The sequence below is a fragment of the Zingiber officinale genome, chromosome 3B (assembly GCF_018446385.1).
Source record: "Zingiber officinale cultivar Zhangliang chromosome 3B, Zo_v1.1, whole genome shotgun sequence".
NCBI classification, from domain to species: domain Eukaryota; kingdom Viridiplantae; phylum Streptophyta; class Magnoliopsida; order Zingiberales; family Zingiberaceae; genus Zingiber; species Zingiber officinale.
Genome location: NC_055991.1, coordinates 110889888 through 110907657, shown reverse-complemented (window position 1 = coordinate 110907657; position 17770 = coordinate 110889888). Strand labels below are relative to the sequence as shown.

At 36.6% G+C, this 17770-nt stretch overlaps 1 protein-coding gene across 1 annotated transcript in view; it reads right to left on the bottom strand.

The window, feature by feature from the left end:
* Positions 1-13670, bottom strand: part of LOC121967297 (transcriptional adapter ADA2-like) — a 30081-nt gene extending 16411 nt beyond the window's left edge. Inside the window, exons 1-3 of the mRNA XM_042517428.1 lie at positions 13345-13670; positions 5187-5242; positions 2084-2262 (exon numbers count right to left, since the gene is read on the bottom strand). Coding sequence (XP_042373362.1) covers positions 2084-2262; positions 5187-5242; positions 13345-13397 — 288 coding nt within the window. The 5' untranslated portion in view covers positions 13398-13670. The remainder of the gene's footprint in view (positions 1-2083; positions 2263-5186; positions 5243-13344) is intronic.
* Positions 13671-17770: the final 4100 nt, after the last annotated feature.

Genomic DNA, 17770 nt, shown 5'->3' with positions numbered 1-17770 from the left:
AGAATATGATATCTAATTGGAGATTATCTCCTTAGAATTGGTCATAGCCTTTTGCCTGTATATGTTTTATAAAGTCTATTATAGTCATATTAAAATTGGGGCATAAGTAATTCCTAAGTTTGCATTCATATCGACTTCTATTAGTCCAATGATTGCTTTTTCAGTATCAGAAAAACGGATGTCATGTAAGACTAATAAAACTTTTCCTCCTAATTTTACCTTTGTTAAGCCACATAGACCAAAAACAATAAGTCCTAGATGGATGTAATTATGTTTTCTTAGGTATAAAGTTTTTGCTGCCTCTTCTGTCATTAGACCAAGTTTCACTTCTCCCCCATCAAGGAGGTGAAGAGCTTCCTGTCTATGATGTCTATAGACCGATGTTGAAAAATTTTAGAATACCTTGACTATAAAGTTTCCTAGAATTTAAAGTATTTAGTTGTTCATTTGATAAAATAGTAAGATCTTTATCAACGTCTATTATTTCTTCAAGTCGAAGAGGTACTAAAGAAGAAGTGTTATTTCTCCTGGTTATAGAATCTATCCAGGAGGAGGAAGTATTAGCTTCTATTGCTCTAACAGCTCTAGAAGGTCCAGAGAAGAGTTCAATTTTTGTCAGACTCATTAGGTTTATATGTTACGAATTTAGAAGTGACAAGTAGAAGTTTAGGAATAGTTTTACCAAGAGATTACTGACTTAAATCTTTGTTTAGTCTAGCGAAAGCTTCTTTAAATTCACTAGAACGCCAAGTTGCTAAAGCGAACGTTTCTATATGTAATAATGTAGTTTCAATTAAATCCGTAGTGTAAAGAAGTGAGAAGAGCAATAATGGTATTATTTTGTTGAACTTGTATTTGATCACCTTTTCCGGGTAGTTCTAATTTACAGTAGCCGTCTTCTTTTGTTGTAGAGAATTGTTTAGTGTATTCTACAGCATCTTCATAGTGGGAGTTTTCGTAATTCAACTAGTTCATTTATACTTAAGTTCATCTAATGTTATCTAATTTATTGTATAATTGAATAAAATCTTTTGACTTTGTTCTGAGGATGTTTCTGGTTCTACAGGCTTTTGAGAAGAAGGTTTTCTTGCTAAGAGATTGAGAGAAGTTTTTAAATAATCAAGGTTTCTTAAGAGTTTCAATAAAAGTTGTTATTGGAACAAAGTAGTTTTGAGAGTTTCTAATTTATGAGTTATGGACTGACCATGGCCTTCTAGAGAAAGTCCTTGACTAAGAAGGAGATCAGTGATAGAGTTTAAATGTGCTTGATCTGAATGTAAAATGTGTTCAGGTCATTTGCTTTTGATATAACAAGTGTGTTTCCATTGATCAAGTGTTATTATGTTTCTTAGTTGTAAAGCTAAATCTAGATACTCTTAAGTGTTTAGAAGTTGTGCTCATAACCCAGTATAGGGTTAGAAATCGACCTGGCTCGGATGAATGAAATTTTGTGGTAAACAATAGAAATATAAGGTCAAAGAGAGTGGAGTCTCAAAAATCAATGATGACAATAAAGAAAAAAATTCACATTAAGTATGGAAGCCGAGGTGAATTAGACACGTAACAATGATTAAGGAAAGCAAATCTTCTAACATTGACATATAGAATTACACTTAGTGAGAAACTGATAAGGATTGAGAAATCATGTTACATAAATATTGCCTTACATTTACTGACAATGATTTTTATGTGAAATGCATTTGACAAAGAAATTTTCTATTGCTCATTTTATTATGAAATAAGCAAGTATGTGTATTGTCAATATAAGATATGAACCTTTACATTCTTGAATTAACAACTTACTCTACTTATATCATTATATCATTAAATGGAACATTATATAATTTTACATATTTTTGGATATCACATTATTCTAAGAAAAAATCAGAATTCTTTTTTAACATACTTTTTATATTCTTACAATTCACCATTTAAAAATTCACCAAAACAATTCACAACCCCAATCTGAAAACCTTAAAGATAATATCTAGAGGAACAAGTTGAAGAATGAGAACACAATAACAGTTTGAGCAGTAAAAAATCATGAATTAGTTAATGTAAAGATAGAAGCAATTGTGCTAACCATAACTCGATATGGATGGTTGCTTTTATGTTGAGTAACTTCAGCACCAACAGAGAAGCACTCCACACATAGATCAAAATCAGGACATTTTGTGCATTTGATACGGATCTTCCCTGAAATGTCTTTGTTGCAATAGTTGCAGTGAAACAAAACTTTTTTCCCTTCGCTTGATCCTAGTCCTGCATCAGAAATCAGTTAGAAAGTTATCACAGAATTATTTTAAAGGAAGTTTCAGATTTCAACAATCATAATGGAACGAGTATCAAAATGTACACTAATAGGTTCCAAAAAATGAAATAGGTAGAGTTATTGTTTACAATTGGTAACAAACTAAGATACCACTGAGCATACTAAATCTAGTGCAATAGCATAAGAAAGAAAACTATCATTTAGAGATACAAAAAAAAAACAGCCACATGAAAATTATAAAAAGCAGCTTAAGAGTAGTTTAGCAATTGACTTATTTGATTACAGTGACATGCTCTTAAGAACTTACTCTATGCTTAGTAATCATCCTACAGCCTTCTAAACAAGAAATGTTGGTTTTACAGAAAAAAAAATGAGCATGGAGCATCTTTAAACATTACGTTTGTAGCAACCAAGGTGTACTCCCACCAAAGGTTGCTTATCTAAACCATCACTATGCATCTGAATAAGTTCCAATTGCACAACTGGTGTCTGGACAGGTTCTCAAAACCATGGATTCATAATTATTATAATGCTAGCTAGGCAATCATTATGAAGAATTTTAATTCAAATTGACATCCACTAGGCTCTCTTATGTTTTGACAGTCACAGACCCCTTTATTTAATCCTTCCTTAGAATGACTGATATACTCAAATGATCAAGTAGCAAGATCTGTGTACCAAATACCATGGTGAAGCCTTTCTCCATTTTTCAATATTTCAATTTGATCTGCATTTGATCAAGAACAAGTTTTGTCTTGCTTGGGTGTATCATCAACTGTAACCTTTTATTCTAGGAATCTGCTGATATCCATTAAATCATGGGACACTCCAGGAATTACTATTGGATGGAAAGAAAGGCGGTATTTGTGCATGTCCATGCCCTTTTTTTTAATTGGGGTTGCGATCAAAACATTAGGATTGGAATTGTAAATGATGGGGCTCAACTGTAAATGTCGTGACTTAGTGAGGCTACTAGTGTCTTGAAACCATAGATCTCATAGTCTACCCTGTCATTGTCATTCTTCTAGTGTAGCATTTTCATCCTTAATTTGTTGGGATATGAATCACTGTGGTTCACCTATTTGTCTATTTGTTGATAATGCTATTCAACTACATGTTAGTAGTCCATCATTGGGTTTTTCCTCTTATATGCAAAGGCAACGTCAAATGAATTAACATTTGCCTCCTCAAAATAGTCTCACCACTGCAAATGTGTAATTTTGCCTCCTCATAATGTGCTCACAACTGTAGATGTTTATAATCACCATGTATAACCTTCTCCAGTCAAAGGGCTCCTCCATCTTGCTTGAGAAAGGGTGGAATGGTACAAGAACCTCCATTGAACTTAGATGCATGGTTTAAAATTTTGTGCAATGAAATGGGCGAAATTTGTCATTCTACACACCGCCCAACATAGGCACTACGTGCCGCCGCGGGGTCACGGAGGTCACTGCGGGATTGCAACGACCTCAACAGGATCACGGCAACCTTAGTAGGTCGCAGTGGGGAAGCCAAAGTTGCAGCGGGGACGCTTGGGTGTGGGGCCTTTGGGCGTCCCCATAGGGTCATGAAGGCCCATAGAGGTCACTACGATCAAGCGACCTCTACGGGTCGCGACGGGGACACTCACAGGCAGTGGATGCGATGATGCAGAAAGGAAACTTTATGTTAATAATTAAACCTTAAATTAATAATTTCAATCAACTCTTAGCTATAAGAGCATCCACATTGATATTAATATGTGGGTGTTATAACACATAAAAAAAATGATACAAACCAATGTGGATGAGTCTTGTAACACTCATACATTAACAACATTCAATTCTTTGAACACTATTAATGAACGGATATTATATAAAAAAAAAATTTAAAATGGATATAAAAAATAAAGATAATAAATGGACAATAGGACCCATAAATAATCATTATTAATGTTAAAATGAATGTAAGTATGTGTTAATATAATGGATACGTCATATGCTATTTGAAAAGGTGGTATATATTAATATTCAAATCAATACGGATGCCCTAATAGGATAATCAAAACAGACTTATTCAAAGTCTAATAAAATTATCCCATTAAGTTAATATATATTTTATATATACATTTTAATTTCATAAATATATAATAAAATTTTTATTTTTTATTTATTTATTTACCATATGGAGGTATTGCGATCCCATATTTTTTCCCTTTTTAAAAAAAGATATTTTTCCTTTTTTGTATTTTTTATTTTTCAATATTTAAATTAAATTTTTTATTTTTAATTAATATATTTTGTATTTAAAAATACTGAAACCGTATCATTTCAATCATAAAACAAAATTCTAATACGGCTCAAAATTTTAAACCATGCTTATATATAGTATAGCAATAGAACTGATATTTTCAACCATGGTCTTATAGAACAATATTGGCCACAGTGGTAGACTCCTTGACCCATGAAGCATCCTTGAAGCTTCAACATAAAAGTAAAGCTATTCGGTAAAATGAAGGCTTATCCAAAAACATATTGTTCAATAATCCATTTTCAGTTTTTCACAATCATTCTTGCAAAATTACTCAATGTGTTTGTAAAAAAAAAAGTCTCTAACCCCATATGAGCATTGACGTGAGCTGTAACTGTTATAAGGCTACTAGTGATACAGTCTTAACATAAAATCAAATCAGTATAAGATCCATTAATTGGCCCCGGTATAGTTGGGACTAACATGCCTTCTTGTTGTAATTTGATAGATAACATTGTATCCTTAGCACATTTCTATCATGAAACAGACTTCATAACCCTTTCCAAGGAATAAATGGTTCTCATCATAAGTAGAACGGCTGACCAAATAGGAAAAAAATGGTTACAAAAAAGTTTGGTTATTCTTAGCTCTGGAAACAAAAGAGAACATAAGCAAAAAAAGAAACCTGTTGTTATAGTTTCCAAAGCCTCTCCACTTGAAGCAACTCTCCTTCTCTTCGATCTGAAGAAAAGAGATGTTGGAAAATGATCAATAAAAAAAAAATAATCAAAGCAAAAATAACAACACAGTTTATCTACACATTCCATATAAAGCATTTAGCATGGCTAAGCCACCAATGCAAGCTTGATCATTTAATACACTGCCAAGTACTGATTACTAATCGATATCATATTCAAGAAACCAAGAAAAGTAACTGAAATAAATATATCATCTAAATATTTGGATAGTGTAAAAAGGACATAAAATAAAAAACAAATTGGCCTTAAAGATCTGACTAGCTGAATACCTCGCAAGGATGAGTAATAACTAGTTAATGAATTTGGAAATACTCAGAGATTACATATGCTGAGGTTTATATAATAATTATATCTGCGGCAATAAGTGCTAATTATTGGGTAGTCATAGGTCATAGTGGCCCAAATCTGGCCCTATCAAAAAATATACAATTAGAAATTTTGACCTGAATATGAGACTCAACCCAAAGTGATCAGATTTCAAGCTGCAAAAAAGAAACTTTGAACATGATAAATTTTCAGGTTGATTTGGGAAAAGAATTTTGGTATCTGTGAAATTTAGTTGAGTGAGATAAAATTTGGTACAAAGCAATGTAAATGTTTGAGTCGACAGTTGTCATGTTTGTGTCAAAATTTTCAAATATTTATATTAATATAACCATTGTAATTAAGATTTTATAAAATTTATTAACCATTATTTTTAAAATTTTAGTTATCTTCCTATTCTTAGTATTAGCAAAGAATAATTTAAGATGAATCAACTTGAAAGGTACTTTAAGAATTATCTATTCATATATCATAATCCTTATTTTTAATATTTTTGCTTTAAATTTAATATCATATCACTTTTTCTATTTATCATTTATATTTTAGTATTGTAAAATAAATTGTTCATTACATCAAGCTTCAAGTTAGTAAATATTCATAAAAAAAAGTTATCTCTTGGCTAATAATAATAACTTCACTTATTCAAAAAGAGCATCAATTTTTGCAAATTGAAGTTACGTTTTCAGGTTTGGCAAGAATATTTTTGTTGACTGAAGTTGTTACAGACTATTATTCTTGTATTTTGTTTCAATCTTGCTATGCCATTTCCAGCTGTATTGCACTATTAAAGCTTTTAAATCTGATTAGGGAAGGTATTACATTTATTGATTTGATGGTTATGCAAGTGTCAATAGTTAATGAAATGGATTGCAATCGACCAAACATATGCAAATCAACTATATAGCTAGCCTTCACAGGAGCCATGTAACCGATTTAATTGAGATATGAAGGATCCTTTACCTTCAAGCTTTATGTTTTCACCTGTTCTGTTTTCTTAGACTTCCCTTGACACCTTATTTTCCAATGTTGGAAGAGATGATGGGAAAAAAAAGTACCTTTTCGTTTAATAATAGTATTATAGTTTCCACATCTCCACTGTTGAGCATTAGCTGACTTACAAACAAAAAGACAAGCTTCCTTGAATTACAATAATGGTGTGCCTAGATAATTCTTTATGTGGTTATGCCCCAAATCAATTCTTTGTGTTCACTGCATCCTTTATTACAAAATAATAAACCATGTTTTCCAGTAATTCACCAATTCATCGTGTCTTTCACAACATTATGCTACTTCTCTGTCAAGCATGGGAAAAGACAATGATGTGGAGATATTGGATGGCAGAGTAGTAATTAGGAGGTGGAGGAAGGGTAGTTTGGTCATTTGAGAGGAGCCTCTTTGTTAGGGTACTGTAGGACACGAATAGAGGGGGGTTTTTTGTTAGACCCCATGGGTGTTTTGATGTGATCAACCAAGTTGGTTAGGTCCTACTTTGTGTTTGATCCTGTGTCTGAGTGTGCAGGAGCTTCGGAGCGCAGAAAGTCGAACGAAAGACACAGCTAGCGAGAAGGACGGCACGGGAAGGGAGCCGACGGGCTTGGTGCGTCCGAAGGACGAGAGAGCTGCTGAAGAGTACACCGGTGGGCGAGAAGAACGTGTGCGGCGTTCGAGGGACGTTAAGCCGGGGAGGAAGGCTGCTCGAGGAGAAGACCGGGAATTGGGTTCAGGTGAGCCCTATTCCGGTTGGCCGGAATCACCCAAAAGAACGGAGCTTCGGAAGCAAACGAAAAAGAGCACTGGAGTCACTGCGCTGATGGAGGCGCCTTCATTAGGCATTGAAGGCGCCTTCACCTTGAAGGCGCCTTCAATGCAAGTTGAAGGCGCCTCGGACCTGGCCAAACTGGCCGTTTAGCTTTCGGATAAAGTTTTATCCACACACTCGTTGGAGGCGCCTTAGACCTCTATTGGAGGCGTTTTAGACCTTCGAGATAGATTTTCTAGAGCCTATATAAAGGCCCCTGGAGCTAGGAATTAAACATCAACTCAATATTCAACTCTGTAATCAATTCCTGCAGCTTGTGAGCTTTCTCAATGTAAAAAGGCTTCTCCGCCTACATTAAAGGAGACTTTCTTAGTACGCGCTTTTCATCGCCTGGATTAACAACTTTCTTGGTTGTAACCAGGTTAACTCCCGAGTCCTGGTTTATTTCTGTTTCCTTTTTATTTTATTCTTATTATAGTTGCTTTTATTTTGAGTTGAAAATTCCGAGGAGGGTATACTTTTGTTTTCAGGCAATCCACCCCCCTCTTGCCGGTCTCCGCTGCACCAACAATTGGTATCAAAACCAAACCGTCTCAGAAAGACTAACCGCCGACTGAAGCACAACGATCAAGACGATGGCCGGAGCGAATATTCATCCCCAGTTCGATGAAGACTTCGCGACATGGAAACGCCGGATGGAGGTATTTTTTAAAATCGACTTCGATATTTTACTAACTATGAAATATGGTTTTGAAGTTCCGAAAGACAAAGAAGAGCCTCGGTGGAGCAAAAGGAGCAAGCCGAGTTTGTTGCCAACGGAAAGACAGAGTTCCACCGCAGCGTGCTGCCACCACAAGAGGTAAGTCGAATCGGAAGCTACGACTCGCGAAGACCTCTGGAAAAATTCCTGGAACTTCATGAAGGTACATCCGAAGCAAAGCTTGCAAGACGCGATATTCTCCGGACTCAACGTACGAACATCCGGATGAACCAAGGCGAGAAGGTGGCCTTGACTCCAAGCAAGGATTAAGGAGCTAATCACTCAATTAAGAAGTAACGAACCGGGACTCGATCCGGTACGCGCTCAACGCCTTCCCCAGAACTCCAGAGTGGGCCTCCTTAGTAGATGCGTACTACATCTCTAAGGACTTCGAGGTAAGTACTTTAGAAAATTTGTTTTCTACTTTTGAACTTCACGAATCTCGGTGCGAGCCCAATGAAGTGAAGAAAGCAAGTCGAACATTGCCTTAAAGGCAAGAACAAACGATTCGACTCAAGCCTCGATCGACCAATCGAGCGGCACTACTGGTAAAGCGTTTCAATAAGTTTTTTAATTCTAATAAATTTAGATCGCAGGCAAAGAGGCATGAGCGAAAGAGAAGAACGGTTCGTTGCTACAACTGCAACGAAGAAGGGCACATCAAAGATGACTACCCAAAATTGAAGAAAAAGGAAAGAGTAAAGGAAAAGCGTCGATCTTCCTCCAAACAGAAGAACACGAAGACCACTGGTCAGATTCGTCTTCTTCCGAATCGATGTCGAAGTTTTCTCGGGGTTAGCGTTAATGGCTAACCATCGGTGGAAGAAGAGTCAAGCTCGAGATGAGCCTAGATGAAGGGAGAAACATCGAGGAAGAAAGCTACGATGAAGGGGGAGCATCACCAAGTCGGATAAGTCGGTGCGCAATCTAACCCCTACTCAATCGTTTCAGTTTATCAAGTCTTTTTCTAAAGATTTATTTAAATTAGAAAAAGAGAATGCTGACTTAAATAGAATCTTAGATAAATTGAAATCAGAAAACGATAATTTAAAACTAGAAATTGAAAAATTGAAATCTGATGCATGTTTAAAAACAAATGTTTTTCAAAAATCAAAACTTAAAATTTATGGAAAATTAAACTGGTTTGTTAAACATCATCAAGGTCAACTTAGAAAAATTCCCAAGAACTGTGTACCCCCTAAGTATTTGACTAATCCAGTAGGAAGGAACCTCTATTGGGTTCCAAAATCTGTCTTAAATTAAATTTTTTCTTTTTGGGGCTTTCAGTGAGAAAATTAAACGTTAAAATTAGATCAAACGATTCTGACTCCGAAGCCTCGATCGACCAATCGGAAGCGGCACTACTGGTAAAGCATTTCAATAAGTTTTTTAATTCTAATAAATTTAGATCGCAGACAAAGAGGCATGAGCGAAAGAGAAGAACGGTTCGTTGCTACAACTGCAACGAAGAAGAGCACATCAAAGATGACTTCCCAAAATTGAAGAAAAAGGAAAGAGTAAAGGAAAAGCGTCAATCTTCCTCCAAACAGAAGAACCTGAAGGTCACTTGGTCAGATTCGTCTTCTTCCGAATCAGATGTCGAAGCTTTCTCGGGGTTAGCGCTAATGGCTAACCATCAGCTGGAAGAAGAGTCAAGTTCAAAGATGAGCCTAAATGAAGGGGGAGAAACATCAGAGGAAGAAAGCTATGATGAAGGGGGAGCATCACCAAGTCAGGTAAGTCAGATGCGCAATCTAACCCCTACTCAATCGTTTCAGTTTATCAAGTCTTTTTCTAAAGATTTATTTAAATTAGAAAAAGAGAATGCTGACTTAAATAGAATCTTAGATACATTGAAATCATAAAACGATAATTTAAAATTAGAAATTGAAAATTTGAAATATGATGCATGTTTAAAAACAAATGTTTTTCAAAAATCAAAACTTAAAATTTATGGAAAATTAAACCGGTTTGTTAAACATCATCAAGGTCAACTTAGAAAAATTCCCAAGAACGTACCCTCTAAGTATTTGACTAATCCAGTAGGAAGGAACCTCTATTGGGTTTAAAATCTGCCTTAAATTAAATTTTTTTTGGGCTTTCAGCGAGAAAATTAAACGTTAAAATTTCTTTATAAAAGTTTGTCTAAGGAAGTGGTTGTTGCTCGATAACCAAGAAGGCCTAATGCCTCGTCACGACTAGAATCTGAAATATTGAAATACAATGTTTAATCGACTTTATGAAAAAACATTAAACTATAATTAAATAATGCTTTGAAAGTTTTTTCGAATATTGTCTTTGAAAATCTTCAAAATTTTTACTTAGATTTTTTTTAAGTCATTTTACTTAGAAATTTTTTCAAAATTCTAAAAATTAGGTTTACTTAACAAAAATTCTGGAAAACTCTAAAAATTCATTTTTACTTAGAAGTTTTTGGAAAAATTCATCTTGCTCGGAAATTTTTCTAACAACATTTTACTAAATATTTTTTAAATAAATATCATATTCTCTTATTATTACCCCGTTTTTGTTGTGATCGAAGGGGATAGAAAACGTATAAGTTTAGGAGAGAATTTTTTTAAAAATATTTTTTGAAAAATTGAGTTTAAACTCTAAATTAATTAGTTGTAATTTTATTTATTGCAAATTTATACTTAACATGTTAGTTTAGTAATTTTCTTTAAAATTATTGTTTGTCTATTTTTACCCTAACTTGAACTTGGGTTGATGCACATCAAAAAGGGGGAGATTGTTAGACGCCGTGGGTGTTTTGATGTGATTAACCAAGTTGGTTAGGTCCTGCTTTGTGTTTGATCCCTGTGTCTGAGTGTGCAGGAGCTTAGGAGCGCAGGAAGTCGGGCGGAAAACACATTAGCGAGAAGGACACGGGAAGGGAGTCGACGGGCTCGGTGCGTCACGAAGGACGAGAGGCTACGAAAGAATGCCGGTGGGCGAGAAGAGCGTGCGCGGCGTTCGAGGGAGCGGGAGGAAGGCTGCTCGAGGAGAAGGCGGGAATCGTTCGGGTGAGCCCTATTCCGGTTGGTCGGAATCACCGAAAAGAACGGGCTTGAAGCAAGCGAAAAGAAATGGAGTCATGAGAGCCTGGACTTAACTGGCCGTTTAGCATTCGGATAAAGTTTACCCACATTTTCGTTGGAGGCGCCTTAAACCTGTTGGAGGCACCTTAGACCTTCGAGATAGATTTTCCAGAGGCTATATAAAGGCCCCTGGAGCTAGGAATTAGACATCAACTCAGTATTCAACTCTGTAATCAATTCCTAGCAGCTTGTGAGCTTTCTTAGTGTGTAAAAAGGCTTCTTCGCCTACAGTAAAGGAGACTTTCTTAGTACGCGCTTTTCATCGCCCTGGATTAACAACCTTCTTGGTTGTAACCAGGTTAACTTCCGAGTCTCTGATTTATTTCTGTTTCCTTTTTGTTTTATTCTTATTATAGTTGCTTTTATTTTGAGTTGAAAATTCCGAGGAGGGTATACTTTTGTTTTCAGGCAATTCACCCCCCTCTTGCCGGCCTCCGCTGCACCAACATTTTTTTTCCTGAGGCAGACACAAGCAGTGAGGAGGACTTCTTCCGCCGCCACGGCACACAAATGGGAGGACGCCGGAGCCGCCTTCGCCGCCCTCTCCTTCATCGCTGGCGAACCACCCCTTCTCTCCTCTCACATTCTCCTCTCGTCGATCCATAACGTCAGTCGCCACCCGCTGGAGGGAGCTCATGCACACCGCTGACGCCCTCACGCGAGGGCCCCTCCGCCGGCCACTACGCCCCTTTCCTCCTCTGTATGCCAGCCGCCGACGCTGCGAGCAGCAGTGGTCAAACCTCGTCGTTGCCTCAGGCCAAGGACCGGCTGCTGCCATGAACCCCTTGCGGTGCTCCGCCAGGCTTCGCCCCTTCCAGCTGTCGCCTCCAGCGGCAGCCAAGTGCAACCCCTACACAGCCTCCCCCTGACCGCCAGCACCACTCCTAGCAAGCCACCTCGCCGCCTTTGTCGGCCACTTGACCACGCTTCTTGTCGCTAGCCCCTGCCCCTTTCTCTCTTTTTCCTCGAATGCACCACGCCGCTACTGTAGCTAGCTACCACGCCAGTTCTTCCATCTGCCGTCGGCCATACAGGATTGTAGTATAGGATTGATGGTGCTCAAGCTTCGGACCCTCGCCGCCATCCACATCGCTCTGTCATGGTCCGTGTGTTGGCCTGAGTCATCACGGCCTTGAGCCGAATCTATGTTTAATCATCGCATTGTTGTCTTATTTGGGTGTGTCCATTGTACCTTGATCTTCGTGCCTATTTCATATCTCGACCTACGGGTTGCCATTATATCTCGATCTACATGTCGATGTGTTATCACAGCCTATGCACTGATGTCATAACTCGACTTCGTCTGAAGTCGCGTCAGATTTTATGCCACCGTGTCTGAACTTGTCGGATCGATCTCTTCATCCGGCTCGGTGTCATCTGCTATTCCAAATCACAACCACTCGAGTAGCGTCTCATCCGAGGGCGCCCCCTTGGGCCAGGGTACGTTTTCCGTACTCGCCCATCATTTATTTCACTATTGTATTATTAGCATGTTACTCATATATTCATTGGATCTGCCTCGAGCCTCGGGGTTTCAGGGACGGGGGGCAACTCGGTCACTGGCTACAGGTAGCGTTGACCAGAGGACTTCTGACGACTTGATCAACATAGAAGACATCTCAGCATCCCCCCCCTCCGGGACATCGCGATTGGGTCAACATTCCATCCACCTCACCCGCGTCCCATCGACTCGGACTCCGGATAGGATCAGACAAAATTCAGAGTTGAGCATAAATCTATTTTTCATATAATATTGACTTTCCAAACTTATGTTTTTCAGTTAAAAAGACAACTCCTATTTGTTTTCCGTTTTTTCCTGTTCAGAGGCAATATGCTCCACTTAAATATCTAGTCTCAGTTAACCATTCCGCCAGTGTTAAACTCGTGAATAATTGCATAGCATGAGCTCAAGTATCTTGGGAACATTTTGAACTATGCTCGAGTATAATTCTACCCCTCACTCAAAAAAAAACATAAAATAAATGAAACCATATTTCGGCGATAGATTCCTCAACATTACAATAAAAAACACACACATAAATACAAAATATTGACCACAGGATCAAAGGCAGGAGAACTCCATAAACCGAGCGTGATTTGCTTATAGAAAACTTTCCTTAAGTAAAGGGAAATCACAAATCTACCTCTGATTCGTCTCGTCATCTCCAGAATTATGCACGGCGCGGGAGCGACCCATCAAGGAGGAAGCGGTAAACTACAACAACCCTAATGGTCCACGGCAAGGGATTTCGTGTCCCGAAGGGCGGAGAAGGACCGGGAGGCAAGAAAGAGATCGAGAGGATCTACTCTTCTTCCATTAAGGAGGTGGAAGGGAACCAAATCGGGACGGAGATTTCACAGAGGAGGAGGCGGCGGCGGCGGTCGGCGAAGGAGCCGGAACGACCGACCGATCTTTTTGTCTCGGCAGGGACCTGTGACCCGCAGGGGAATCCAATGGACGCATGGCCGCAATGTTCAGGCAACGAACGGTTCAGATCATCCAACATTTTCTGAAAATAGTTTACTTTCACTTGAGCTCCCTCTATTTCTTAATTGTTTAATATTTGACCTTAATTTTTCTATTTTGTTAAAAAATTATTAAATTGAATCCAATCCAAGATTTGCACCGATAGGATCAATCAGAAGCGGACACTCGGTTCGTGGTCGCCATGGCGCAAACGTATGTAGGTTTCCACATCCTTGCAAAAGGACATATCTTATTTAAGAAAAAAAATAATTAAAATAAATTTAAAAAATAAAAACGTCTTTGTATTTTTTTATTTTATTTTATTTTATTAGTTGACTGAATATCTGGTTTATGTGATTTGATAACATGTTGGATTCCATAAAAATTTATCATCGAGTATCAAAAGAATTGATAAATCGAGAAGTATTTTACTATTTTACAAAATTAAGAAATACATGTGAAATTAAGAATGGATTTTGCCTGCTCGGAGGCATCTTTTGTTATCCATACCCATTATATTTATTTTTTGTGACTAAATTAATGCAAAATGTCCAAAAACGTCTCTTTCATCACAACTCACAAGAGCATTGGAGAGTGCCCAAACAATGCATTGCCCACCAGACTGTGGACGTGCACCTACTTCCTCAAATTTTTATACATGCTAAAATACATTGTTTTCCTCTTAAAATTTACTGAATTAAATACATGTAGCAAGACTTTAGGGCATGTCTAATGGTTAAATTTTTTTTATAGTTCTCAATATATCACGGTAATACTATATTATAAGTATAAAAACTTCTTAGGATATCTTCAATGATTAAACTTTTCAATAAATTTTTTTATAATTTTCAATATGTTACACCAATACCACATCAAGTATAAAAATTTACTATTCTCTCCACAATTAAAAACCTCCATATAATTTTTTTTATCCTATGTTATAAATCATATATCTTTATTTATTATTTTTTCATTTAATATCTCTATATAATTTTCATTCGATATTTTAATTAATTATAATATTTAATTTAATTTATTTATAATTAATTAATGCTTTTTAATTTAATTAAATTTATAATTTTTATTTGATATTTAATTTACTTATAAATTTAATTTAATTATAGTTTTTTAAAAATTATCTCAAATATATTTATTTTCAAATGGAAAAAAAATATCATTTTAATTATTACTAACTATTTTTGAAATAAAATATTATAATTAAATGTTTTATCAAATTATTATTTTTTAAATTATTTGAAAAAAGTCAATCATGCACATTAATTACTGGCTCCACCTTCAAAAGAAAAAAAAATAAATTTGAAAACTTAGACTTGCTCTTGAATTAAAAACTCTAAACCTCTCCTATACAATCATAAAAACTTTTTGTTAAGATTTTTAAATTTTATAAATCTTTGACAAAGCTTGCATTGGAGATGCTTTTAGTTACTCTTGAGGGCAAGCACTGAACAAAAGTAAGGAATTATGTTCCTATGCTTGTACACTACTGTTTGAGTGTTTTAAAGTCCATCTTAGATCATTAACCTTGTTCATTTGGCTCAATAAAACCCTCTGTTTTTTCTTTATTTCATTCACCTATTAGCATGGGTAATTTGTATTTACTTCTTCTTCTATCTTATTTTTTATGTTTCATGAAGAAAGTGAAACTATTAATCAATTCACCACAATTTATGGTCAATAAACGATATTAATGAGTAAAAGATGATGTTGTAATGAGTAAAAGATGATGTTGTAAAGCATATGAAAATTCTTATTGACTCTAGCTCGTAGAATATTTGATTGTGGCTCAAAACGATGCATTTACACCTTTGTTGATCCACCAACTAAATCATAATTTGTGCCCTTGTCATCATCCACCCTATACTCTCCATTTCCTTTTTCCCTCACACGCATAACACTCCATGTGCATTTGAATCCTATCTTGATTTTCATTTAACAACACACCCGGCCCGCTAGTTTGTCGATGCACCCATTGATCATCCCTAGTTTGTGCACACTGCCGTCAACCCCTTGCCCTCAGCTTCCCTTTCTCCACTTCTATTGTTTGATTATACTTTATTCGTTGTTGTTCCCTCGCCCAAATATTGGTGGAGTATATAGGATACCTTGATTGTTTTTTTTCAACTATTCTAACATTACAATAATTAAACAAGAATCTTTCAAATTTAAGTCAAGTGTCCCAAATTCATCCAAGGTTTTGTACCATGTGTGAAGAATTAGGTTCTTAGATCACAGTGAAGTTTCTTGGGCTCCTTTTTGAACATATCAATGTAGTAAGGCTCTACAAATGCCACATTAATGTTAAGAGGATGATTCCCTTTAGTAATTTTGTAAAAGTACTTAATATCTCATTTTCTAAGGCATTCTTTCTATTATATTCAAATCATGGAAGTCGGATTTAAATTTCATGATAAAAAGGATGACATTAGCTTTTTATAAATGGATTGCCTCTTTGTAAGATATGCCTAGGCTTTGGCAATGAGACTTAACTACCTAACATAGTATGCTATTACAAGGCTAATGAAATCATTTTCTTTTTCATGGTATTGGCCATTATATGAAATATGCTATCAATAAAACATAGTTCGATATTATTAGTTATTTTTTTTATCATCTCTCAATCATTGTCCTTTCCTCTACCAAGTAGCTAGAGTATCCCTACATTAATTTGGTATCCTCGATCGTCATAAAGAGAAATTGAGTCTCCCATATTGTCTCTAACAAGAGAACTCTTTGATATTCATTGAAGTCCCAAAAAATCTTAAATAATATACCTTTGTCACTTTATGCCGACTACACTCACTATAAAAGTTTAGATACTAGGTAATGATATTTATTGGAATCATAAGTGCCTTTGCAAACACTGATGGAGTTGGAATCCGTTGAAATTTGAATGGAAATGAGAGGGGTTGGAGTGAATGGGAAATTAAGTGATATTAAGACTAATTTATAATCATAATTGTGAAAATGGTAAACGTGCGCACATTTGGAGGAGGGGTGCAAATCTAGGATTCATTTTGCACAAACCCTAAATTACTCTAGTACAAGTACTACTTGTAAATGATAGATCGATTGGGATAAAATTATCCAAAGTGGATCAACTAAATTTTTTGTCAAATGGATCAATTTTTTACTACTTGCTCATGTATGTAACATATGTATTAGTATGTCATCTGAAACAGACGGATGATTAATGGAGAACCTTTTAACCATCATTATGAAACAACCGACCATTGATAATCGGGGACTGACATTTCAAGTGCCAGAGTAAAGGTGATAAATGACTTTTAGTTGACCATTTAATATTGTGGCCTGAGCTTCTATATAAGGAGCTTGCGATAAAGACAAAAAAAAAAAGACATACAAATATGTTGAGCAAAAGTCCATCCACTTTTGTCCCTAAACATTTCTTCCTCTCTTTTATGCATTTCACTTGGTAGTTCTTCTTGTGCTACCATTTGAGTACTAGCTCGGTGCGCTACGAACAATTAGTGTTTTGTTATGTACATAATTGTGTAATTGTGTCTTGAGAAATAAACGTCAAGCATGACCTCAAAGCACTGTTAGAGGGGACAAATCCGTTTTAAAGAAAATGCGTCAAACAAAAGCCTCTACGTTTCAATTTCTCACTTGAACACCACAGTCAAGTGCGCGACTTCTTGACTTGGCACCCAACTTTCCACTCGGGCTCAGAAAGCACTTAGGACTAAGTCTCTCAAACTCAAGGTTACTTCCCGAGCACTTGCCCTCACTTCATGACTAGCTAGACTCTGCTCCCGAGCACTCGGTGCTCAAGCAGTGGCAATCCACTCAGACTCGACCAATTCAACAGTCGACAATAGAATGATGCAACTTGCACAAGCGGCACTAGGCTCTTGGCTTCCCACTCAGACTCGGGAAGCACTCGAGCCATTCGGACATGGTGGCACTCGGGAGTACTCGGTGTCCCACTAAGGAGTAATCAGTGTACTGGTCAGGAGCACCCAGCATACCACTTGAGAGCACTTGATGTGCCACTCAAGAGCACTCAACATTCGTCCAATGACATCCCACTTGGTCTAGAGCAAATCCACTAGGTAGTCCGA